Source organism: Talpa europaea (genome assembly GCF_964194135.1).
Source record: "Talpa europaea genome assembly, chromosome: 2".
NCBI classification, from domain to species: Eukaryota; Metazoa; Chordata; class Mammalia; order Eulipotyphla; family Talpidae; genus Talpa; species Talpa europaea.
Window position 1 is genome coordinate 99,802,866 of NC_140068.1, and position 25,337 is coordinate 99,828,202.

A 25,337-nucleotide genomic window follows, 5' to 3' on the forward strand; every position below is an offset into this window, starting at 1 on the left:
AAAGTAAAAGAAGGACTTACTATAATCATTGTCCTGGGTTGCTTCTCAGGCATGTTCATGTATAACAAACTCTTTCCCATTGTCAGGCAGGCCAAATTTACAGTATTTAATTTGTCAGCAGGTATTTCTCTGTGCCGTGTGCTTATAATATTCTTATACATATACTTTATTGTCCAATGTATTTTCTGAGAGGTTTTTCTCTTTTTATGACCAAGAACAAAAAACAAAGGGATGCTTATAGGCTATAGATTAATCTTCAGCCCCCGCGGTGTGAGGCACAAGGAATCTTCAGGCCCAGAGTGTGAGGCCCTTTTTCTTAGCTGCTTGCCAGTGTCTTACCTGGCTGGGGCAGCAAGGCCTCCTGCAGCATTTCCCCTTTTTTTGTTTTTGGCCAACATCTGTATAGTTTTTAATTCAATATGTGTTTGGTTGATGGCACAAAAAAATAATTTGGTAAACAATGGGAAGAGAAACAAAATAATCATGGTGACAAGCAAAATAATACCTATAGTAATAAATGATGGAAACCAGGCGGCCTTAGTGGTGTAACGCTGTAAGGAAGTCAGGAAGGAATCAGCAATCTCGGCTGGAGTTAAAGGATACATAAGCTAAACTAATTGCTTTAATATTATTCTGAAGATTAGTAAGATTTAGGGAAACATTTATATTACTTCAAACTCCTAGCAAATGATTTTTAACATTATTTCATGAAACAGAGGAAGAATTATAAACAAGTGGAGTAACACAAATTCATTTGTAATCAGAGTGACATGTAGTGGTCAAGTGAGTTTTGATATGCTGAATTTGATTACCGATATACAAAAGTGTCTTCTCTAGAACATTTAAGTTAGTCTCAAAATTTTTTATCTAAGAGCATAAATATTAAAATCATTATACCAATATTTCTTTGGATCTACAGGCAGTATAATATAAGGAAGTTGATAAACAATTACAAAAACAATTTGTCTACATTATTTCAAGCACTATTTATTTTTTTTTTAGTTTTTTTTTATTAATACATTTTATTTTTATATTCCCCATACAATTGCAACCTCCTTACTTTGACCCCGATCCCTCCCCTCCCGCCCTCTACCCCTCATAGAGTGTCTCTGGTTCATAGTTTTTTGTTGATTTTGATTTTCACTTTCTTATAGTTATTCATTTTCCTGGTCCCTTATTTAAGTTTTCTAGATTCCTGCTATGAGTGAGGCCATCCGGTATTTTTCTTTTTCTTTCTGGCTTATTTCGCTGAGCATGATCCCTTCCAGCGCCATCCATGTTGCTGCAAATTGCATGTGTTTATCTTTTTTGAATTCAAGCACTATTTAAATCAACAAGCAAGGTTTCACACAAGAGAACAGAGGGAGGTGGGTTGCTGCACAGCGTGGCAGAAGTTGGTGACGAAGTAGGACTGGTCTGTGACTTCTCAAGTCGCAATCAGTGAAGAGGAGAAACCAAGGCGTCGGATTAGTCAATCAGGGATCCAGATGGGTGAATCAACGTCCTGTAGAAAAATACAAACATAGGGCCTCCCCAGTGGCGCAGCGGTTGAGCGCTGGGTTGTGAAGCTGCCCGCGGCCTCTGCGGCGCCAGTTAGATCCCCAGCTGCTCCCCAGCCACCGGAGGAGGGTCCCACATGGCGCGCAGACCTCTCCTGCCGCCCACTGCTCCCCTCAGCAGTGTACTTCGGTCCTTCTGCCTGTTATGCTCCCCGCTCTGGTTCTGGTGAATTCTCTCACCCTCCCGCGCTTCTGACTGTACCCAGTGCATGTATAAACAAAACAAACAAACAAATAAATAAAACATGCCTCTATAAAAAAAAAAAAGTTAAAAAAAAAAGAAAAATACAAACATAGCCTCTCCCACAAGTTAAATGAATTAAAAAAATTTGAAGGCAGAGGAGGTGTAAGCAGGTGCATTATCTGTCTTAATAGCCTTAGGTTTTTCTGTTCAAGCAAAGCAAAACATTAAATGTTGATACACATCTTTAAAGGATATATATACGTTTTTAGTCAAGGAAAGATACATTTACACAGAGTAGATTATTAATATTTAACATTATAACTTTAAGTCATATATGCTTTGAATTATATCATAAAAATTGAACTAGTACTTGTATATCAAAAATTTTGGATTATGTTCTCAAAATTTGTTTTTATGAGAGATTATATAGGCACCATTTATAATTAGTCCTCCAGAGGTATAAAACAAAACAAAGCAAAACAAAACAAAAACACAAAAACAGACACAAACAGACACAGAGATCTCTTGATATATCTCTTGATACATCTCTTGATATACATTTAAATTTTTGGCCATGTGTACATACTTTAAGAGATAGTTATTTTACCAATATGTGTGAAGATACTGAAGTTTTTTTTTTTTTAACTTAAATTTTATTTTTATATTCCCCATACAAGTACAACCCCCTTATTTTGACCCCAAGCCCTCCTTTCCCCACCCCCCACCCCCATAGGGTGTCTCTTGTTCATAGTTGTTTGTTGATTTTGATTTTTTTCTTTCTTATAGTTATTCTTTTTCCTGGTCCTTATTTAAGTTTTCTAGATTCCTGCTATGAGTGAGACCATCCGGTATTTTTCTTTTTATTTGTGTCTTATTTTGCTGAGCATGATTCCCTTCCAGTGCCATCCATGTTGCTGCAAAATTGCATGTGTTTATCTTTTTTGAATGCAGAGTAATATTCCATGGTGCACCACATCTTCTTGATCCAGTCATCTATTTTTGGGCATTTGGGTTGTTTCCAAAGCTTAGCTATTGTAAACAGTGCTGCTATAAACATAGGGGTGCAGGTGCTCTTTGAAATTGATGTTTCTGTGTCCTTTGGGTAAATACCTAGGAGTGGAATTGCTGGATCATATGGAAGCTCTATGTTTAGTAGGTCCAGAAATCTCCACACAGCTCTCCATAGTGGTTGGACCAGTTTACACTCCCACCAACAGTGCAGGAGAGTTCCTTTTTCTCCACAACCTTGCCAACATTTGTTGTTGCTAGTTTTTTTTAATGTGTGCCATTCTCACTGGTGTAAGATGGTATCTCATTGTAGTTTTGATTTGCATTTCCCTGATTACAAGTGATGTTGAACATTTTTTCATATGCCTGTTGGCCATTTGCAAGTCCTCTTCAGAGAAATTTCTTTTTAGCTCTTCTGCCCATTTTTGGACTGGATTATTTTCTTTGATTTTTGTTGAGTTTCATCAGCTATTTGTAGACTTTTGTGATTAGTCCTTTATCATTAGTGTTGTGTGCAAAAATTTTCTCCCAGTCGGTGGGGGTTCTCTTTGTTTTTGTTATTGTCTCTTTTGCTGTGCAAAGCTCTTTAATTTGATGTAGTCCCAGTTGTTTACCTTTGCCATCACTATCACTGCTTTGGGTGATGTGCCTGTAAAGATGTCTTTGATGTGCACATCATGTAATGTTTCGCCTATATTCCTTCTATGTATTTTATGGTTTCAGGTCTTATGCCTAGTTCTTTAATCCATTTGGAGTTGTTTTTTGTGCATGTTGTTAGGCAGTAGTCCAGCTTCATTCTTTTGCATGTAGCGACCCAGTTTTCCAAGCACCATTTATTGAACAAACTTTCTTTGCTCCAATGCATATTCTTTGCTCCTTTGTCAAAGATTAGTGGACCATAAATCTGTGGGTTTATTTCCGGATTTTCTATTCGATTTCATTGGTCTGTGTGTCTGTTCTTGTTCCAATACCATGTAGTTTTGATGATTTTGGCTTTGTACCACAGTTTGAAGTCTGGGAGTGTGATGCCTCCATTCCCTTCTTTTTTTTCAGGAGAGCTTTGGCTATTCGGGGTTTTTTGTGGTTCCATATGAATTTCATCAATAATTGTTCTATTTCTTTGAAGAATGACATTGAAATTTTGATTGGAATAGCATTAAATCTGTATATTGCTTTTGGTAGGATGGCCATTTTAATAAAGTTTATTCTTCCAATCCATGAGCAGGGGCAGTTTTCCATTTCTTTTTGTCTGCTTCTATTTCTTTTAACAGTGTTTTATAGTTTTCTTTGTATAGGTCCTTTACCTCTTTTGTTAGATTTATTCCCAAGTATTTGATTTTTTTTTGTTTCGATAGTAAAAGGGATTTTGTTTATTTCTTCTTCAGATTTATTGTTGGTGTATGGGAAGGCTACTCATTTTTGCGTGTTGATTTTGAACTGATTGATGAGTTGAATTAGTTTTTCTGTGGAGTTTTTGGGGTTCTCTATGTATATTATCATATCATCTGAAAATAGTGATATTTTGACTTCTTCTTTTCCTATTTGGATTCCTTGTATGTCTTTCTCTTGCCTTACTGCTCTGGCTAGGACTTCCAGTATTATATTGAAACGCAGTGGTGAGAGTGGACATCCTTGTCTTGTCCCAGATCTTAATGGGAATGCTTTCAGCTTTTTGCCTTTGAGAATGATGCTGGCTGTTGGCTTGTCATATATGGCCTTTATGATATTGAGGTATGTTCCTTGTATCCCAGGAATTTCAAGGGCTTTTACCATGAATTGGTGTTGCACTTTGTTGAAAGCTTTCTCGGCCTCTATTGATATTATCATATGGTTGATTGATTTTTGGATGTTGAACCATCCTTGTGTTCCTGGAATGAATCCTACTTGGTCATGGTGGATTATCTTATGGATACATTATTGGATTCTGATAGCTAAAATTTTATTGAGGATTTTTGCATCAGTGTTCATTAGGGAGATTGGCCTGTAGTTTTCTTTTATGTTGTCCTTGTTCGGTTTTGGTATAAGTGTAATGTTGGCTTCATAGAATGTGTTTGGTATTGTCCCTTCCTTCTCAATTTTTTGGAAGAGTTTGTGAAGTATAGGCACTAATTCGTCTCTGAATGTTTGGTAGAATTCATTTGTAAATCCATCAGGTCTGGGCTTTTGTTTTTGGGGAGGTTTTTGATTACCATTTCAATTTCACTGCTTGTAATTGGCCTGTTTAGGTGTTCTACTTCTTCTTTATCTAGCTTTGGGTGATTGTAGAGTTGTAGGAATTTGTCCAACTCCTCTAGATCGTCGAACTTGTTTCCATATAACTGTTCATAGTAGTTTCTGATTATTTTTTTGATTTCTGCTGTGTCCATTGTGATTCCTCCTCTTTCATTTATGATCCTGTTTATTTGTGCTTTCTCCCTTTTTTCGTTTGTGAGCCTGGCTAGGGTTTTGTCTATTTTATTGATTTTTTGGAAGAACCAGCTCTTGGTTTCATTGATCTTTTGGATTGTTTTTTTAGTTTCAATTTCATTTATTTCTGCTTTGTTTTTTATTATTTCTTTTCTCCTACTGGTTTTGGGGTTTTTTTTGTTGTTCTTTTCTAGAATTTTGAGCTTCAAGATTAGGTTGTTTCTTTGAGTTCTTTCTTGTTTCTTGATGTGAGCCTCTATTGCTACCTATTTTCCTCTCATTACTGCTTTTGCTGCATCCCATACATTTAGGAAATTGGTGTCCTCCTTGTCATTCAATTCAAAGAATTTTTTAATTTCTTCTTTGATCTCCTCATTAGTCCAGTCATCTTCCAGTAGTGTGGTTTTCAATCTCCATGAGGTGGGAGATTTCGTTGCCTTCTTTTTATGGTTTATTTCTAGTTTGATGCCTTCATGGTCAGAGAAGATGGTTGGTATGATTTCAATCTTGGTGAATCTGTTGATGTTTGTCTTGGGTCCCAGTATGTGATCGATCCTGGAGAATGATCCGTGTGTGCTTGAGAAAAATGTGTACTCAGATTTTGGGGGGTTTAGTGTTCTATAGATGTCTGTTAAGCCCAAGCGCTCTAGATCCTTATTTAGAGCTTTAGTGTGTTTACTTATTTTTTTGTCCCATTGATCTATCCATTGTTGATAGTGGTGTGTTGATGTCTCCCACTACGTATGTGTTTTCTCTCATGTCTGTTTTCACAGATGACCATAGTTGTCTGATAAATTTTGGTGCTCCTTCATTTGGTGCATATATGTTAATGAGTGTTATTTCTCCTTGAAGTATTGTCCCCTTGATCATAATGTAGTGACCACTGGGGTCTCTTTTTATCTTTTTGAGTTTGAAATCTGTTTTATCTGATATAAGTATAGCTGTTCCTGCTTTCTTTTTTGGTCCATTTGCTTGTAGGATTGTTTTCCATCCTTTAACTTTGAGTCTATTTTTATCTTTTGTAGCTAAATGTGTTTCCTGGAGACAGCAAAAGGTTGGGTTTTGTTTCTTGATCCAGCCTGTGTCTCTGTGTCTTTTTATTGAAGAGTTTAGTCCATTTACATTTAAAGTTAATACTGATAAGTTAGCACCTGCATTTGCCATTGTGTTTGTCTCTCCTTTGATTTTATTTATTTATTCTTTTAATAACTTTTTTTTTGTGGCCTTCTTTCGTTGTTATTTGTCGCTCTGAGTTTCTGGCTTTAGGACTCCTTGTAGTATTTTTTGGAGTGGGGGTTTAGTCGTAATGAAATTCCAGAGTTGCTGTTTGTCTGGGAAGGTCCTTATTCTTTCTTCATAGAGGAAGGAGAGCTTTGCGGGATAGAGTATTCTTGGTTGGCATCTGTTTTCTTGGAGTCTGTTGACTATGTCCCTCCACTTTCTCCTTGCCCATAGTGTTTCTTCGGAGAAGTCTGATGTCAGTCTGATTGGTTTTCCTTTGAATGTTGTCTGTTTCTTCCCTCTTGTCAGCTTCATTATTTTTTCCTTGTCCTGCATTCTTGGGAGCTTTACTATTATGTGTCTTGCTGTGTTTTTCCTTTTGTCGTGGAAGTTTGGTGTTCCTCTTGCTTCTTGTATATCAATTTTCAGCTCCTTCTTCACGTTTGGGAAGTTCTCTTCAATTAACTCCTTGAATATTTTCTCTGTTCCTACATCTCTCTCCTCTCCTTCTGGGATTCCTATAACTCTTATATTTCCTTTCCTCATGGAGTCAGATAGTTCCCAAAGTCTTTCTTTGGTCTTTTTCCTTCGTACTTCTCTTTCCTTTTCTGTTTTGGTTCTTTTTATTTCTGTGTCTTCAAGAGTACTTATTCGTTCTTCCATTTCATCTATTCTGCTTTCATTGCTTTTCCCAGAGTTCTTTAGTGCCTCCATTAATTCTTTCATCTCCTGCATTTATTTTACTTCCCTCTTTAGGCACTCAATTTTATTCTTCTGATCGTTGATTATTTTTCCCTTATGATTGTTTTCCTTTATGACTTCTGTCAGTTTTTTAATCATGGCGATTTTAAATTCTCTTTCTGGAAGGTTCAGAAGTTCTTCCAAGTTACTGTCGTTGCAATCTGGGGGGTGGTTTTCATTTTGTGGTATACTTTTTTCCTGAGGAGTTGCTAGGTTGCATGTGTTTCTTCTACTCCCTACTGTTTTCTAATTTGCTGTATGCATTGGGACACTGTGTTGCTGGTACTGGCCGGCATCTTGGCGTGAACTTCTCAGCTCCTCTGTGGCTCTTCCAGGAGCCATCTGCCGGTTTCAAGCAGTCTTTACTGAAGCAAGTTCCCTGTTCTAAAATGCCAATGCTGGGACACGCTCCCCTGCATGCCTGGTCTGCCCCGGCCTTGGGAACCCGCTCCCCCTCTGGACTCGGACTGCTGGCCAGAAGGTGCCTGGCGTGGGAGAACTTCCCAGCTCACCTCTGGCTCCTCTGAGAGCCTTCTGCCGGTTTCAAGCAGTCTTTATTGAAGAAAAGTCCCTGTTCTAAAATGGGAATGCGGGACGCACTCCCTGTGCACCTGGTCTGCCCTGGCGGTGAGTTCCTGTTTGCCCTCTGGGTTCAGACTGCAGGCCAGAAGGGGCAGGGCATGGGTGAACTTCCCAGGTCACCTCTGGCTCCTCAGGGAGCCTTCTGCTGGTTTCAAGCAGTCTTTACTGAAGAAATGTTCCTGTTCTAAAATGGCAATCGAAATAAAGTTTTTTTTCTTTAAAAACTTGTTTTTAAAGTAATGTGTGATATTCAGGAAGTCATTAATATAACTTTCAAATAAAAACATGAATAATTTATTCAATTTATTAATAGTAATGAACTGGTTAAATATAACTGTTAATAAGAAGAATTTGAAGAACATGTTCTTTATCATCCAGCATGAAATGCATTTTCAAACAAATATGCCAAAAAATAATTTTTGATTAAAAAAAACTGCATGATATTCTGAGACAAACAGAAAACAGCAGGTGATGTCTAGGGGGTAATAAACTAAAATCATTGAAATATATTTTCTACCAGACAGCATGAAACTTAACAGAAAACATATCCTTAATAATAAAATCCCAAGTCATATCTCGTACATTCCCTAGCTAATTACATACATTTATTTCTAATAACATAATCTGTATAATGCCACAAATGAAACTGAAAAGTCATGACACCAAACTTTTTGCCAATTTGTAGGTTTTTAACAGTTTTTCTTTACAATTTCTTGGAAAGTAGTTGAGGGAGAACCAACAGCTGGTAAAAAACAACAACATGACGACACATCACATCTAAGGATCCAGAAGAAAAGCAGCATGACCAGGAGAGATGCGTGTCCTCGGCTGTTACTGGAGTATCCCCTCCAGGGCTCATCCTGACACTGTGCAGGGTATAAGAGGACATACTCCTGGGGTCCAGCTCCAGGTCACACAGGAGGGCATGTGGGGGTTGTGGGCCAGGAAGCGATACATGGGTGATGGGTGAGTCCACACCATTGACTATTCAGCGCCACACACACATTTCTACACATTTGAACTAACAGGACACAACTGCATGTTGTTGACCATGAAGAGAAGCTTCCTTTACAAGTGAAGACATACTCACCTTTTCCCACAATGAGGAGATGGCAGCCCCATCTGTGCAGTTAACAAGCTGTATTATTTCTTAAATTCAGTCACACTCCCTTTGTCTACTCTGTTACCTAAAATTCTATTATAAGCATAAGCTCCAACATCTTGTATAAAAGCACAAGGGTAAGAAGAGAGAGGAAGGAAATGGATGAAAAATACAAATAAACAAACACACATGACAAAAAGAGAAAATGTAAAAACTATTACAATCTTTTTTATGCCCTGACTAATGTCTGACTCCCCCACATGACTGATGTCTGACTCCCCCACTCCCCCTTCTCTGTCTTTTTCTCCCACCAGAACCATGTCAGTGTCCTCTGGGGGAGGGATCACACCTTCCTCCCTGCAGGTCTGGGCTTCAGGATCCTGCTTCCTTTGGCAGCAGTGGTTCCCGTGACCATTTGCTTCAGGATGTGGAAGGACCAAGTCAGCACAGGGGCACCTGGAGTTCAGGTCACAGCTCCTCAAGTCACCCCAAGTCTGCAATTCTCTTCTTCATTCTCTTCTTAAATCAGGGAGCAGTTACTTCTCTCCTTTCCATTCAGTGTTGACAAAAAAGGGGGCCCAAGATCCTTGTCCTAAATACCCTAAATTAACATGACTTGAGTTATTTAAAGGAAGCAGAAATTTAGTGAACTTTGATAATAGGTGTCTTTCTTCTAGTCCAGAATAAAAAGCATATTGAGTAGATTATGAGGCTCCTGGAAAGTCCATAATGTGCCATTATATGCCAACATTTTCCTTGAAAATATTGTGTGGTCAAGGATTCTGCTCAGGTAGTCTAGACCCCACAAACTAGCTCTGTTCAGCCTCTAGGTCACTCAACAAACTCAAGCAGATAAAGTAAACACTAATTAATTAATTAAATATTTTATTTATTTTTAAAGATTTATTTATTTATTTATTTATACAAGCACTGGGTACAGTCAGAGGCAAAGGAGGGTAAGAAAACTCACCAGAGCCAGAGCAGAGAGTAGAATAGGCAGAGTGACGAAGTACACTGCTGAGGGGAGCAGCAGGCGGCAGGAGAGGCCTGCACACCATGTGGGACCCTCGCTCAGCAACTGGGGATCAAACCAGAGCTGCAGAGGCTGTGGGCAGCTTTGCAGCCCAGTGCTCAACTGCTGTGCCACCAGGGAGGCCCAACACCAATTAATTTAGATGACTAACTAAGAGCATCCTTTTTCTTCTCCAAACAGCATGAAAATCCCTTGAAATATTTTTTTCACTCAAAGAAAAATGGAGGGGTCTCCCTGGTGGCACAGGGGTTATAGACAGCACTAGCCATCAAGCTATCCCAACCACTTCAGCATGAGTTCATGCCCAGCCAGCCAGGTTGCTGACCCACATGGTACAGCAGACCTCTCCTGTCTCACCTGCTGCTTGCCTCAGCAGTATATTTTAGTTGATCTGCCTGTTCTGTTCCCCACTCTCTGGTGAATTGTCTCACCACCCACTCCTCTGGTTTACACTCCAGTTCTTGTATGCATAAATAAGTAAATCTTAAAAAAAAGAAAAAAATTATTATTTCCTATGGTAAAATTCATCATACCCCAAACCAGTTCAAAGCAAGTCAGTTTTATCCAATTTGTGGCCTCAGCACAAGGCCTGACCTGACTGTTCTCTCAGCCAATGCACAGGATTCAGCAGCCAGAGCAGGAGGAGGCGACTCCAGCATCCGGGACTCACTCACAGATTTGTCCACAGGGAAACTGCAGCCCCAAGAAAAGCCCAGGGCAGGCCTGGGCAGGGAGGGCCCTCATGGAGACACTGTCTCAGAGGTGCAGGGGAGGAGAGGGGCTTCAGGCCCTGGAGGAGCCCCATCCACACCAGAGCCTGAGGGGATCCCCTCCCCTGGGGGACTCACAGGTTCCTCCAGAGAAGGAGGATTGTTCATGGGCCCAGAGGGCTTCTGGGGCCCAGCCTCCAGTGGGCAGAGGGTCAAGGACACGTCTCCTGAAAAACAAATGAAGTATGGAGAGAGGGTCCCAGAGAAGGAAGCCAGCTGACATGGAGGTGACTGTGATATTAGTGAGGAAACTTAGGACACTGCAGCAGAGAGTCCTGCACACTTGGAATGGGGTGGGGAGGGTTCTAGGAGGAGAGAGACATGCAAAGAAGGAAACATGGACACACACTGAGAAGATCAAGCACTAGTGACATCTCTTCACATTAACATCAGTGGTGGGATCAATACCATCCCTGAAGATAGAGAAGGATACAGAAATATTGAATGGAGTTATCTGATTACTCCAGGAATGGCCCAGAGAGATGCAAGTCTCCAAGAAACCCTCTCTGTATAAGCTGACTAATAGTTCCAAAGGTGTCCATGTCCTAATCCCAAGAACATGTAAAGATGTGTCCTTAGCAGAGGAAAGAGAAATCTGCATGTGGGACAGAGACAGGACCTGAAAACAGGGACATTATTGAGGCTTATCAGATAGAACCAATCACATGAACCTTAACAGTTATGACCCCGCACCTGTGCTCAGAGACTGTCACTTGGTGCAGGGACAAAGAGGCTGCACAGCAGGCTGTGTAGACAGAGGATGGGGGTCCCCAGTCAGTGTAGGGGGCCCTAGATCCTGGGAGAGGAAGGGGTGCCTGGAAGGAAAGAGCTGCCAGACCCTGGAGTTAGTCCCAGGACACAGTATCAGGTGTCTGCCCTGCAGGCGTGTGAGATGATAAACTGTGGGTGACACTGCTCAGGGTGTGGTGACGTGTGTCAGCAGCAGCTGGAGCTCTGATGTGGGGAGCCCCATGTGGGGGCCCATGTAGGGGCCCAGGTAGGTGAGCAGGGCCCTGGCAGGTGAGGGTCTGGAGGGAGCACCAGGACCCCATGATGCTCATGGAGAGATGAGGATCCAGAAGTGCCCTCTGCTCTGAGGGGAGATAAAGGGAGAGAGAGGGGCCTGGAGAGCAGACATGGAGGGAAGGATGGGTGAGAAGAGGACAAGGATGTGGGACAGGAGGAAGGAACCAGAAGTTTGATCAATTTGCTTACCAGAGACAGACCCAGACCCTGACTGTGCTGTAGGGGGAGGGTCCCCCACAACCCTAATGACTAGATGGGAGTTCTTGTGCCCCTCAGCATGTGCTACATAGGGTCTTAGACCAGTGACCCCAGCCCCTGAAATGACTGAAAGGGGAGCACAGGCCCCTCCCCACCAGTACCCCAAGGCCATGTCATCCCCACCCCACACCTGCCTGGGAAGGAGGAAGCAGGTCATTCCCCAACACTCAGGTCAGACACAGCAAGAATCTGAGAGGCCATGAGGGGAGACCGTGTGAGGAGAGAGGCAGAGAGAGAATTTGGGATCCATATTTATAGACATAAGGAAAAACATCTTCTTGTCCACATGGTGTATAAATGTGTGACACCAGCCACGCCTGCACAATTTCAGTCAGAGACACTGGCATTTCCATCTATGCTGAGTTGCTTGAGAAGAAACAAGATCACAGGCAATGACTAGCTGACCCAGGTGGCCTCTTTGAGAAAACATGAGATTCTAAATTTACTTGTTTTTGCTGAGGCATTAGTAGACAGCCAGCTATAATGCTCTACACCATACTTGTTTCATACAATAAAAATGAGGGAGTGGAGGCAAAGAAGAACAGGAGCAGTAGGAACAAAAGTGTAAGTGACATTTAATTTGAGACACAGCATGTCCAGTACTGTGTATGTAACTCATGGCACTAGTCAGTTAACTTTGTGGTAAAATTTTAAGTCAAAAATTGTTAAATTTTATAAATAATATGAGATCACACATGTATCCATCTGTGAAGCAATCAATATCAAATTGTTGATTCTAATGTATTAATTGTTTCATTCAACCACATCATTCTTTTTGCATGCCAAAGAAAACTTTGTTAAAATGCATGAGACATGAACTCAGCAGAAGCTGGAATGATGGTAAAGATGAATCTGTGCTTCTCACTTTGTGGAAATGAGTCCTGAGGAGAAACAAGGAGATTCTCAGCCAGGCCTCACACTCCTGGTCCCAGGCTCCTCCTGTATAACACACTGATCTGTGTCTCAGGGTCTGTGTCCAGGAACATAAACAAACCCCTGAGCAGGGAAAGGGTGTGTGACTCAGGCTCAGGAGGCTCAGATCTCCCCTCACCAGCATCTCTGACTTTCCCTGCAGGACCCTGTGAAGACCCTGCCCTGGGGTTACATGGGGAGCTCATGTGAGAAGCACCACAATTAGATGGCCGCCTCAATAATGGTTTTTAAAGTGTGACTTTATCTGAAGTACTTCAAAGTCCCACCATGTTTCATTCCTAAGCCTTGCACAGCATCTGCACAGGACAGATTCAAACTGGTGACCGTACCCAAAACTTTCAGAAGACTTTTCTCCCACACACCCCTCTACTTCCTCCCCCACTCTATCTCCATCTAGACTTTTCTTTCAAATTTCCCCCCTATTCTTTAGGAATGGGTTATAAGCATTTTAGGTTTGTTCTTTTCCCGTCTACATAGTTACCTCTTTAAAAAAAAAAAAAAAAACCTACTTAATAGCAACCACGAGACTGTCAGACAGAAATCTCCTTAAAAAGATGATGGTTCTGAAAAATCATGCATTGTCTTGTTACAAAGACACAAAAATACACACACACACACACACACACACAGGATTTTACATGTAATTTCCGACCTTTCACAGGCCCCCCGCCCAGTAGTCATAAACACCCCAGAAGCTCTGACCCAGATGCAGAACACCTGCTCTAAACAACTGATTCCTCAGCACCCACAAGGGATTAGAAGGATAATGCAGCTTGGACATGAATCAGAACATGCATGAGAAGACAGAGAATCAAGAGGAAACAGGAAACAAACTAGATCCAAAATAGGATTTGGGATCCAAAAGGATCCATAACCCAGGACCCCTTAGCAAGACCTGACTACAAAGCAGGAAGTAAGATGACTGGAATTTTCGAGAGATCAGCAAATCCTGAACCACACACTTGTCCCAGCCTCTCCTTACACTGACCCTCACTGTCCTCACCCACAGGAAGGACTGTGACAAGGGGTCAGAGGGTGTCCTGACCCCACATGACCTGCAGGAAGGACAGGGCAGGTGGAGGCAGGTCTGTGCTCTCAAAGGGGACCTGTAGTTCTCAGATGGAGGCTACAGAGTGAGAGGAGACCAGGACCCCAGGACTTTCCTGGTGGGGTCCCCTGCTAGAGAAGGGGCAAAGGGGAGGCTGGGAAGGGGTCCCAGAACCCTCAGGGCCACTCACCTGCATACAGCTGGGCCTTCCTCCAGGCTGAAAGGGAACACACAGATGAGACCTCTGCACAACCACCTGCTCATGTGATCTATGGGCCCTGGTCTTCCCCTGTTCTGCAGGTGAGACTCTCTAGGGGATGAAGGGGAGAGGCTGGAGAGGTGATGACCCAGGGAATCCCCTGGCTCAGGTCAGGAGCCTGCAGGACAGACTAACCCAGCCCTGCCTGATGCTGCTGTGGGGCTTTGGCAAGTCACTGAGCGGCTCTGGGCCTCACAGCATTCAAAGCTCCTGCTTCACCTGCTACTCAGTGTTGATGCACAGGATCAAAAACAGTATATGGGAAGATATTTTTAATGTATATATTATTCCATAATTATTACATTAAGTATTTCCTAGGAAATTAATGGGAAGATGAAATAAAAACACAACATGAACATCACACCAGCTCCAGAGTAGAAAAGGCCCATCTTTCTCCATTGCAATATTTCTAGCAATAAAAACTCTCTGGGAGATGGAAAGTCCCCCCACTCCCTCCCATGCAGGGTCACCGCATGCTCTCCCATCATGACTGATCAGCATCTTTAGGAGCAAAGAGAACAGTATCTCCTTGGGTTTGTTTGGGGAGAGAGGGCAGAAGTAGGTCACTCTCTTAAACTTTAAGAGCTCATTTACTTATAAAATTTCAGAGCAACTGGCTTTACTTCTAGGTGCTGGCCAAGAACGAGATGCACTGAGGACAAGAAATCCAGCTCCACGTCAGGAAGATCAAAGTTGGGATGAGACCCAGGATGCAGGAGACTCCAAGGGTCACCACCCCACCAGGATCCTATGAGGAGGAGGAAAACATCACCCAGATCTGGAGAGCCCATGAACCAGGGTCTTGCCTCCTAACAGCTCCCACTTCCATCCCAGGGAAGGATCCATATGTCTGGGCTTAAATAGCCAGGGGAGGGACCCTGAGCACAGGGGACAGGGACACAGAACACCAGGAGCATCACTCACCAGCCAGGTAAGCTGCCTTCTTCTGGTATAAAAAGCAACACAGGACACAGGTGAGCTAAGAACCAGAATGTTTCCTATGAAGGGGACACGGAGAGTTCAGGAGGGAGAGCAGAGCTTACCTAGACTTGCCTGGAGTTCATCTGAAAGAGAATTAAAAATATAAGCATAAACTGTCCCTAAAAACAAAATTTGTGCCTAGAGAAGACACAAAAATGAATGTCTCTGTGCCCTTTGAAGTTCCAATTCCAGACCCATCTGAGCCTCCAAACTCCACTGTCCCCTTGGAACTCAGCACAGACTCTGATCTTGCTGCAGTGAGACCCTGGGCTCTGGCTCTGGTGTAAGGTTGTGCCTGTCAGCACCCACCACCACACTCACCAGCCTGGCCCCTATCCTGCCTTACCTGTGTCCTTTAGGGCCTTCTGCTTTGTCTGCCGATTCTCCTCCTTAGCCCAGCACAGACTCCTCTGTTCCTGTTGCTCCCGCATCTGTGTGAAATGTTCTCTCTGGGTGTAGCAGGCAGCTCCCAGGAGCAGGAGCAGCAGCAAGGACAGGATCACCAGGAAAACCGGCTTCCAGGGAGAGGCCCTGGGGAAGAAGAGCCCTACAGACGGAGACTCCATCAGCACAGAGTCCAGGACAGCCCAGCCCAGCACACCTGGGGGTGCCCCCTCTTACTCTTCAGTGAGTAGGGAAGGGGGAGCAGCACTGACCTGGGATGACAATGGCCATGGTCTTCTCCTGGTGCAGGACAGGGTTGAAGATGGAGTGCTGGGGATCAGCCTCCGGCAAAATGTCGTGTCAGGGGTTCCTGAAAGGATGAGACGGCCTCGGTGACTTGTAAGAGGCTGAAACTTAAGGGCTGAGGGGAAGGGGATGAGGTAGAATGAGGAGACACCGACACTTGGTGAGGTGTTAGTATCTTCTCCTGAAGGGCTCAGCAGGTCTTTATTTATACATTTTTTGCAGGTAGTGAGATTGTTATAGAGCAACCCCGATATTAAACGGGTTCCTGGCTGTGGGTCCTCACCCGCGCGCTTTAAAGGGACTTATGAATACTCCACTACAGACACACACAAAAGGGCTAATAAAAGGTTTATTTACAAGAGAAAAGGAAATAAGGAAAATGTACAACTCAGGGAGAAAATAGGGAAATAAAGTCTTTAATGCGTCCTACCCGATCTGACGACCTGGAAACCCAAAGTCACTCTCAGAGCTGGCCGGACGCTGCGAGCTGGTGGAGAGCCAAAATGGGGTCCCCCCAAAGCCCACATGTCTGCCTTTTATATCCACCTGGCTGCTTAACCCCACCCTCAGGTCCCAGCCACCTTCCCTTGGGTGGTGATAGGATTTGGAGTTTCCAGTGTCTTTGGCTTTGACCTGGGGTCGGGGTGGAGTCCACAAAGCCTATATGGAATTTGCTTTGGGACATCCTTTTCCCCCTAACAAGATTACATTATCATGTGCATAGAAACAAAGCAGAAACAATCAGTGCATCTCTTTTTCCATGGGCTTTTGGCCACTATGTGCTCTCAGTAAGAAGGCAACTTTCAAGGTTAATAAAAAACTAAGCCTTACACTAGAACTCATTGTTTCAGCTAAACAATAACCTAAGACAGTTGATAGCCGCCAGGACATTCCTATCAGCTAAAGTCTAAGCATCAAAAGACTATTCTATTCACATGGCCTTCAGCTGGAGACCAGCTGCTACTCAGCTATCAGAACTTTTTCTACCTAGAAACTCCTAATTCAAATAGCTTCATCTTGTCAGGCATGCACAACAAACGTCTCCCACTGTCAAGTGGGCCAAACTGTTTAATAACTAATTTCTAAACAGATAATTTTCTGTGCCATCCACCCACAATCTACTGACATGTACAATCCACTGCCCAATATACCCTTTAATAAAATTTTCTCTCTCTATGATCAAGAACAAAAAGCAAAGGGATGCCAGACCTTCAGCCCCACGGTGTGAGACCCTTTCTCTTAGCTGCTTGTCAGTATCCTATCTGGCGGGGGCAACAAGGCCCCCTGTAGCAATGGAGCAGGTCATGCTTCCCACAGAGCTGTCTCTCACTACCAGAGCAACCTCCATGCTGAACAGCCCCTCAGGGTCCTGGGCCTGGTGCTGGGGACCAGCCTCTGGCAAAATGTCATGTCAGGGGTTCCTGAAAGGATGAGATGGCCTCCGTGACTTGTAAGGGGCTGAAACTTAAGGGCTGAGGGGAAGGAGATGAGGTAGTGATGTTAGGGGGAAATGATGTCCTGAGTTAATCCCATAAGGCTTTGTGGACCCCACCCCCACTCCAGACTAAAGCCATCAAGACATTGGGAAAGACAAATCCCATCACCACCTAAGGGAGGGTGGCTGGGACCTGAGGGTGGAGTTGGGCAGCCAGGTTGGATATAAAAACCAAACACGTGGGCCTTGGGGTCTCTCTGGCTCGCGATCGCTGGCCTCCTGGCTTCACCGCTCCTGGCTGGCGGCGAACTCTGAGAGTGCCATTTTGGGATTCCTGATCGGCGGATTGGGTAGGACTCATTTAAAACTTTGTCTCCCACTTTTCTCCCAGAGCTGTACATTTCCACATTCCCCCTTCCCTTGTAAATAAACCTTTTTTTTTATTAACCTTTCATGTGTGCCTGCAGTAGAGCATTGATAAGTCCTTTTAAGCGCGCGGGTGAGGACCCACAGTCAAGCACCCCGTTTTGTATCAGGGTTGCTCTACAACAGTGAGGAGACACTAACACTCGATGAGGTGCAAGTATCTTCTGCCGAGAGACTCAGCAGGTCTTTATTTATTCATTATTAGTAATAAAAAAAATACATTATAATGTGTAAAGCAGAAACAATTAGAGTATTATATTCCCATAGACTACAGGCTCCTACAGGTCCCAGCTAGACGGTAGCCTTCAAGGTTAATAGATAAAAAACCAAACCTAACACTAAAACTTAGTATTTCAGCTAGACAATTACCTAAGACAGTGGATAGACGCCAGTGCATCCCTATCAGCTAAAGCCTAAGCATCAAAAGACTTTTATTCACATGGCCTTCAGCTGGAGACCAGCTGCTGCTCAGCTATCAGAACTTTTTCTACCTACAAACTTTTTAACACAGTTAACTTCATTTAAAAACTTTCCTAAGAAACTTCTAAATAAAAGGAACTTCTAAAAAACAAAAGAAGGATTTACTATAATTGTTATGCTGGATTGCTTGTCAGATATATATAATAAATTGTTTCCCATTGTTAATTGGGCCAAAATGTGTAGTAAATAATTTCTAAACAGGTAATTTTCCGTGCCAATTGCTTGCAGTCTGCTGATACATATAATTTATAGCCTAATGTACTTTTTGGGAAATTTTGTCTCTCTTTATGACCAAGAACAAAAAATGAAGGAATATTAGATCTTCAGCCCTATGGTGTGAGGCCCTTTACCTTTGGCCCCATGGTGTGAGTCCCTTTAGCTTCACTGCTTGCCAGTGTCTTATGTGGCTGGGGCATCAAGACCTCCTGCAGCAGCCTGGACCTTGGAGGACTCCAGAAACTGCTCCCCATGGGGTTCTCTCCACTGCACCTGGGGCTCTGGGAACCAGCCCAAGGCCATGCACAACACGTGCACCCCGTCCTCCTCTGACCCCGAGATGTGCAGTTGGGGGGCAGAGCCCACACCTGCAGAGGAAGATCAGAGCTAGGTGGGTCAAGACGCACCTGTGCACACCTCCAGGGGAGGCTGTCAAAGTGTATCCTGGGGGGTCTGAAGGAGAAATTCCATGGGGGAGCAAGATGATGACCTGACATGTTCATCTTTACCTTTTACCTGTTGTGCTGAAAATCTCCAATAACTCCACATGCAAACACCAAAACACATACACCAGGACTCTTCATCTGTGACTCCTCCCCAGCCTCTTTTCTCTGCATTGCTCACACTTTTTGCACCCTGTGTCCTCAAGGCCCACACCCCAAACTAAAGAATTTAACTGCTATTGTCCCTGTTAGTTAAACTGACATCCCAGTTCAAATATCTACATCATATGGAGTTTTTTATGATTATCTTTGGTGGCATTAATCAGATACCTTGACCTCTCCATCATGTACTCACAACATCTTTTCATGACAGTATTGTCACCTCACAATACCTCCCCCTCTCCCACAACCATGAGGATCCATGTGAGCAGATCACACACCAAACACATGCTCCCCCCAGGTCATTCACACGGGCTGTGTATCCACGTAGAAATTCCCTTCCCTGTAATGTACAACATGCCTGTAGCCAGCATTGCTGTGTGATGTGTAGGGAAGTTGTTAAAGGACAAACTCCAAAGAATTTTTTTCACAATGAGGAAATTTTCCCTTTTTTACTTCTTTTTCTTTCTTTTTTATTAAACCTATAATAGCAGACAGATGTGATTTAACTTATCATGGCAATCAGTTCACTATATTATATTGTATGCTTCACAGTCATTATGCTGTGTGCCTCCCATTACATATGATACATAGAAATTATCTGTCTGTAAACTGGGGAGAAAGGAACACCCACACATCATATATCTACTCAGCTGTAATCCCACTTCCCTGGAGTCTATTCCCACTTTCCATGGCACCAGTCTGAGCTACTATTTATTTCTGCAACTTCCCTTAGTCTGTTCCCACATTGCTGACCCATCTCCCCTGTTCCACTTAGCTTCCTGTCCTCATCATTTCTCACTTCTGCGGGGGTCCTTGCTGCTGTAGCCAAATAAGATGCTGGCAAGCAGCTAAGAAAAAGGGCCTCACAACATGGGGCCAAAGATTTCCAAAGAGCCTCACACCGTGGGGCTGAAGATTCCTTGTGCCTCACACCTTGGGGCTGAAGATTAATCTATAACCTATAAGCATCCCTTGTTTTTTGTTCTTGGTTATAAAAAGAGAAAAACCTCTCAGAAAATACATTGGGCAATAAAGTATATGCATAAGAATATTATAAGCACATGGCATGGAGAATTACCAGCTTAAAAATTAAACATTGTAAATTTGGCCTGCCTGACAATGGGAAAGAGTTTGTTATACATGAACATGCCTGACAAGCAATCCAGGACAACAATTATAGTAAGTCCTTCTTTTGCTTTTTTTTAGAAGTTTCTTAGGAAAGTTTTTAAATGAAGTTAATTGTGTTAAGAAGTTTCTAGGTAGAAAACCCTGTTAGCTGATAACCAAAAAGAAGCTGGTCTCCGGCTGAAGGCCATGTGAATAGAAGAGTCTTTGGATGCTTAGGCTTTAGCTGATAGGAGTGTACCGACAGCTATTGGCTGTCTTAGGTAATTGTCTAAACTGAAATAATAAGTTTTAGTGTAAGGTTTAGTTTTTTATCTATTAACCTTGAAGGTTGCCTTTTTGCTGAGAGCATGTAGCAGCCAAATGTCTGTGGGAGAAAAAATACATTGATTGCTTTTTGGCTTTGCTTCCATGCATATGATGATGTAATCTCACTGCTTGCCTTAGCGTATAAATAAAGACTTGCTGAGACCGTGGGAGAGACCTTCTAATACAAGACATCATGTGTGCCTGATCCATTCCTCAATTGTGCCAACATTGTCCCATCCTTCAGGAACCCCTGACACCCAGTTTGCCGAGGCTGGTCTTTAGCACACTTCGAAATGTCATTTATGCCCTGGTTATTTATTACAATGTCTCTATAAACTCACAGAGTAAAGAACTTTATTAGATTTGCTTTTGTATCGCAGAGCTTCGAACAGGGCCACACATGTAGTAGGTACCCTGTATATTTACATTTCATAAAATATGAATTAATTAACCTTTTCTTACTCACAAATGACATGAAAAACTGAATTCCATTGCCCTTACTTTCTTCCCAATTCCAAAACTTGAGAAGTCTCAGATAATTAACCACCAACCTGCCACCTGCAGCTCCAAGCTGGCTTGCTCTTGAAAGTCTCTCCATTGCTGAAGCTGCAGGTATATAGCCCGTTGTCAGAAGCCTGTACCTTTTGGATGGTCACAGCAGCCTTCTCCTCACTGAAGAATTTCCCCACTAGTGAGGTCCGCCCTGCATACTGGGCCATCAGCTCCTCATGCTGCTCCTGTCGGTATTGATAGGTGAACACTGACTCCAAGGAATTGGACCGGAACCACCTCAACTCCATGTTCTCTACACTCATGACTGGGAACAGGGAGCAGGGCAGTGTGACATCCTTGCCCAGCTCTGCCACAATGGGGTGTGTGTGTGGGAAACACATGGAACCACTCTGTAAACACAGACATGGGAGTTAGAAAGGCTGAGAGACACAGTCACATCAGGGAACACATCACTAGGGGAGGCTGAGGGCAGGTGGGGAAAGTGAGGGAAGGTGTCTAATGAGCTGACAGTTGACATGAAGGTTGTTTTTTTTTTTAAGATTTATTTATTTATACAAGAACCAGGGTACAGGCCAGATTCGCGGGCGGGTGAGAGGATTCACCAGAGACAGAGCGGGGAACAGAACAGGCAGACTGACCGAAATACACTGCTGAGGGGAACAGCTAGCAAGATAGGAGAGGTCTGTTCAAGAAATGTAATAGCTCCCAGGCCAGGGATAAAACTCCTGCTGCAGTGGCTAGTGATAGCTTGATAATAATGAGACTTAACCCTTTGTACCACCAGGGAGGCCCACAGATATATATATATTTTTTAAATAAGTAAAATCATGCCATTTAAAACAACATGGATGGAACTTGAAGGCATTATTCTAAGACAAATGAACAAAGACAATTCCTGAAGGAAGAGCTCCCTGAGCTCCTGGGCCCCAAACACCCAAGGGAGACACAGGACAGGGAGGCACACACTCACCTTGGAACCCTACGGGGTGGGGGGGGCAGCTGGAGGAGAAGCAGCAGGAAGGGGAGGAGGCAGAGCACAGAGCTGGGGCAGGAGCAGGGCGCCATCTCCTCAGGGCTGGGGAGAGACAGGGCAGGAGGCAGCCAGGCCCACAGAGAGAAGCAGGGTAGCCAGGAGCTCTGGGCTCAGAGAGGAGCAGGGCCCAGAGACCCCCACCAGAAGGAGCTGGGCACTTTCTGGTGAGCCCTTAGGTCATGAGACCAAGGAGGACAGACCTGGCTCCTCTTCAGGCTTCTGAGCCTCTGTGCTGCTAGAGACCATGAGGTTTATTGGAGAAAAACATCCTCCCTTCCCTGCCTACCCCATGGAACCCACACCCCAGACCCACTCTGCTCAGAACACCAGGCCCCTCCATTCCCAGTACCTGGGCGCAGGGTGGAAACTGCCCTCCCCTCCCCATCATCACACCCAGTGACTCCCCAGGACAGAGGCCCAGACCCCTGCCTCCATGGACAGTCCAGTGCCTGATTGTGGTCCTGCCCCCTCAGTGTGAGCAGGTGTCCTTGAGAAGCATCAGGACACACGACACTGCCCCCAGTGGGTCAGCATCCCTCCACAGGCCCCGTCCTGCTCTGCCTGCTTGTTCAACTCACCTGACCTGCCAGGGCCAAGGACAAGGCCCTGCCCCAAACACAGCAGGAGCCAGGTCAGATCTCCACTGAGGGCTTCATCTTTGTCCTCTAACTGTGTGGGATTTTTACCTCAGGGTGAGAGACCCACTGGGACAGAGCAGCAGAGAGGAAAGATGAGACCTGGTCAGAAAAAGCACCTTCAAGCCACCTGCTGGCTAGGAGCTGGGAAGAGGTAGGCCATATTCCAGGAAGGACAGACACTGCAGGTCACTGCTGGACTTGGCCACTCTGTGTGACCACCTTCAAGTCTCTTAACCTTCCTGCCTCACTTTCCCTACCAGAAAAATGGGTCAGTATCAGCATCTCCCAACCAAGTTTGGAATGAGAATTACATGAATTACAATGGAAGAGTCACTACCTAAAATTCTAGAAGTGTCCTGCCCCAGGAGTATTACAGACACATTATTAAAATAAGTGAAGCACAATCTTCAGTGAGGTTGTGCTGGGTCCTTTTAGAGCTGCACCATTTCCTCTGTGCCCTCCCATCCCACCATCCTCACCATTTTCTCAGCCCCTCCTTACAGTCAACTGCTCCCCACTTCCTTCTTCTTAAAAGAAACATGTCTTCAAAACTGACATACCTGCTTTGAAATGGTGGGGCTTCTAGGGCGTCCCTTCAAGCATGAAAGAGTTTTTCCAGCAGACCCGAAATCTTCTTACAGATTTTGCACCTGCTGTTAACTCCTCAGGAGCCATGCTGGCTGCCAAGGGGGTCTCATGGCACAGAAAGGATGGTTCCAGGGGGGTATACAAGCAGAATCTGGCACATGTTGAGGGGTGTCTGCAGAAGCCAGCCCATGGGTCCTCACAAATTTCTCCCAGAAAAGCCAATCACACTTCCCTGGCCCCTTCCACCATTTGAAAATGAAAGCTGAAATGCAATACCATCAGCCTCCACCCTGCCCTCTGGACACTGCACCCTGGTTATCAGGAGGGAAACAGCAGAATCAGAGAAGCCAGCAGAGGGGAGGGGCGGGAACCCTGACACCCCTGCAGGCACAGAGGAGGCGCCCACCCAGCACCCAATGTTGAGCACCCATTATGCTCCAGGCTGCTTGGCTCCCAGACCCAGAACTAGGGGTGAGTTTGGGGCCCAGTCAGGACTGACACTGAGCCCTGTGCAGGGCTCGGCCTATGCCCAACAGTGGCCATACTAGTGACCGTATTTCTGCTGTTACCCCACATGGGAGACACTGGGAGGAGCCCCAGCAGAGCTGTTTCTCTTCTCTTCACAGCATCTGACCCAGGAGTCCCCATATCCTGGACCCAAAGCATCAGCACTGGGCACCAGGAGCTGCCAGGACCTGGTCCTGCCCACACTGTGTAGATGGGGCCTGTGGCTTGTTCAGGTGTTAAAGTCACCCTAGACCTGGTGTCAGTGACCAGACCCTGTCCCTCCAGGACACGGGTTCACCAGGAAGGCCCAATTATATGTCTCCAAGGAAACCATGGAGCCTGGGCCTCCCCTCCGCCCTCACTTCCTGTGCCCTTCTCAGTGAAGGGCACCTATGTCCCCCCAGTTATCTCTGCCAGAGACTCCAGGGTCATCTTCACAGTCCACTCCCCACCCAGTCTACCGCCCATGCACCCAAATGTTCAATCCATATCCATGACCAGCACCTATTCCACATTACCCTCATTTCTCACATGGTCCAATGGTCACCCCAACTCACCTTCAGCCTCACCTACCCCAGTCCATTTCCTTCCAAGACCATGACCCTCTCCAGTCAGCTCATTTCATCTCCCTGTCTCATCTCCATTCAGGGGATCCCTTGCTTAAAGGAGGAGCTCCCAGGCCTCCCCCTCCCTCTCTGACTCCCTCCCATTGCTATCCCAGGGGCCCCTTCTGGCTCAGGTGACTCCTCCAATTCAGGGAGCTCTCCCAGCCTCAGGCCTCCTCACAGTCCCTGATGCTCCTACTGCCTCTCCTCCCTAAACCCCTCACCTTTCAGGCCACCTCTGAAGTGACCTGCTCAGCGAGGCCTCTGCCCACCTCCTGATGATGCTTGTGTACCCCACACATGCTTATTGGGCTTGGGGGTGCTGTCCTCCACCCCAGCCCTGACATGTGTCCTCTGGGAACCATGTGGGATCCCAGGATGAGGCCCTGTGAGTCCTGCTCCATGTCCAGCAAGGAAGGGCTTCACCAGCCTCAGCTGAGCTCATCTGCAGAAGAAATGCTGCCACTTCCTATCGGCCCCTAGGCCTTGTCCACTCAGAATACCCCTCAATCCACTGAGAAATTGAGATATCACCTCTGACCTAAGCACCAGCCTCTGATAGACACAGGGTCCACCATACCCTGTCTGCTATTCTATCCTCCCAAATATAAATGTGTCACTAATCACATCTGAGTTGGAATCATTCAGGGCAGCACCAGTGTCTGTCCCCCAGCCTCTCCCAGGGCTCAGTCCCCAGAGTCACTACAGGGTGACTGAGGCCCCCACTGCACTCCTGCCAGGTTGTGGACTTCACGCATGTGCGACAAACCAGGGACCCGACTCCTCACGGAGTCATAGCCTCACACTAGCAGGACAGTCCCTGCCAGGGCTCACTCTCCCTCTCCTGAGGGTCCTGCTGTGTCTGTCTTCATGGGCCAGACTGACTGACCCTGATGCACAGAATGGCTTGGTTTCTGCCTGAAGTCTGGTCTAACACATTAAATCTCAAGATTTCTGTATATTCTTGAACACATCCCACTTTGTCATCCTTGAAATTTCATTTATGATCATCTCAACTTAGAGTCCACCTTAGAATCTCCAACTTAATTTGAAAAT

General features: G+C 44.7%; 1 protein-coding gene across 1 annotated transcript in view; it reads right to left on the reverse strand.

Annotated features, from left to right (window-relative positions):
- LOC311188135 (butyrophilin subfamily 1 member A1-like) overlaps positions 1–21,197 on the reverse strand; it is a gene marked incomplete at both ends in the record, with an annotated part of 83,242 nt that extends 62,045 nt beyond the window's left edge. The window contains 6 exons of the mRNA XM_084259335.1: positions 14,062–14,088; positions 15,458–15,658; positions 15,768–15,825; positions 18,584–18,726; positions 19,763–19,811; positions 21,039–21,197. Coding sequence (XP_084115461.1) covers positions 14,062–14,088; positions 15,458–15,658; positions 15,768–15,825; positions 18,584–18,726; positions 19,763–19,811; positions 21,039–21,197 — 637 coding nt within the window. The remainder of the gene's footprint in view (positions 1–14,061; positions 14,089–15,457; positions 15,659–15,767; positions 15,826–18,583; positions 18,727–19,762; positions 19,812–21,038) is intronic.
- Between the last annotated feature and the right edge of the window lie 4,140 nt (positions 21,198–25,337).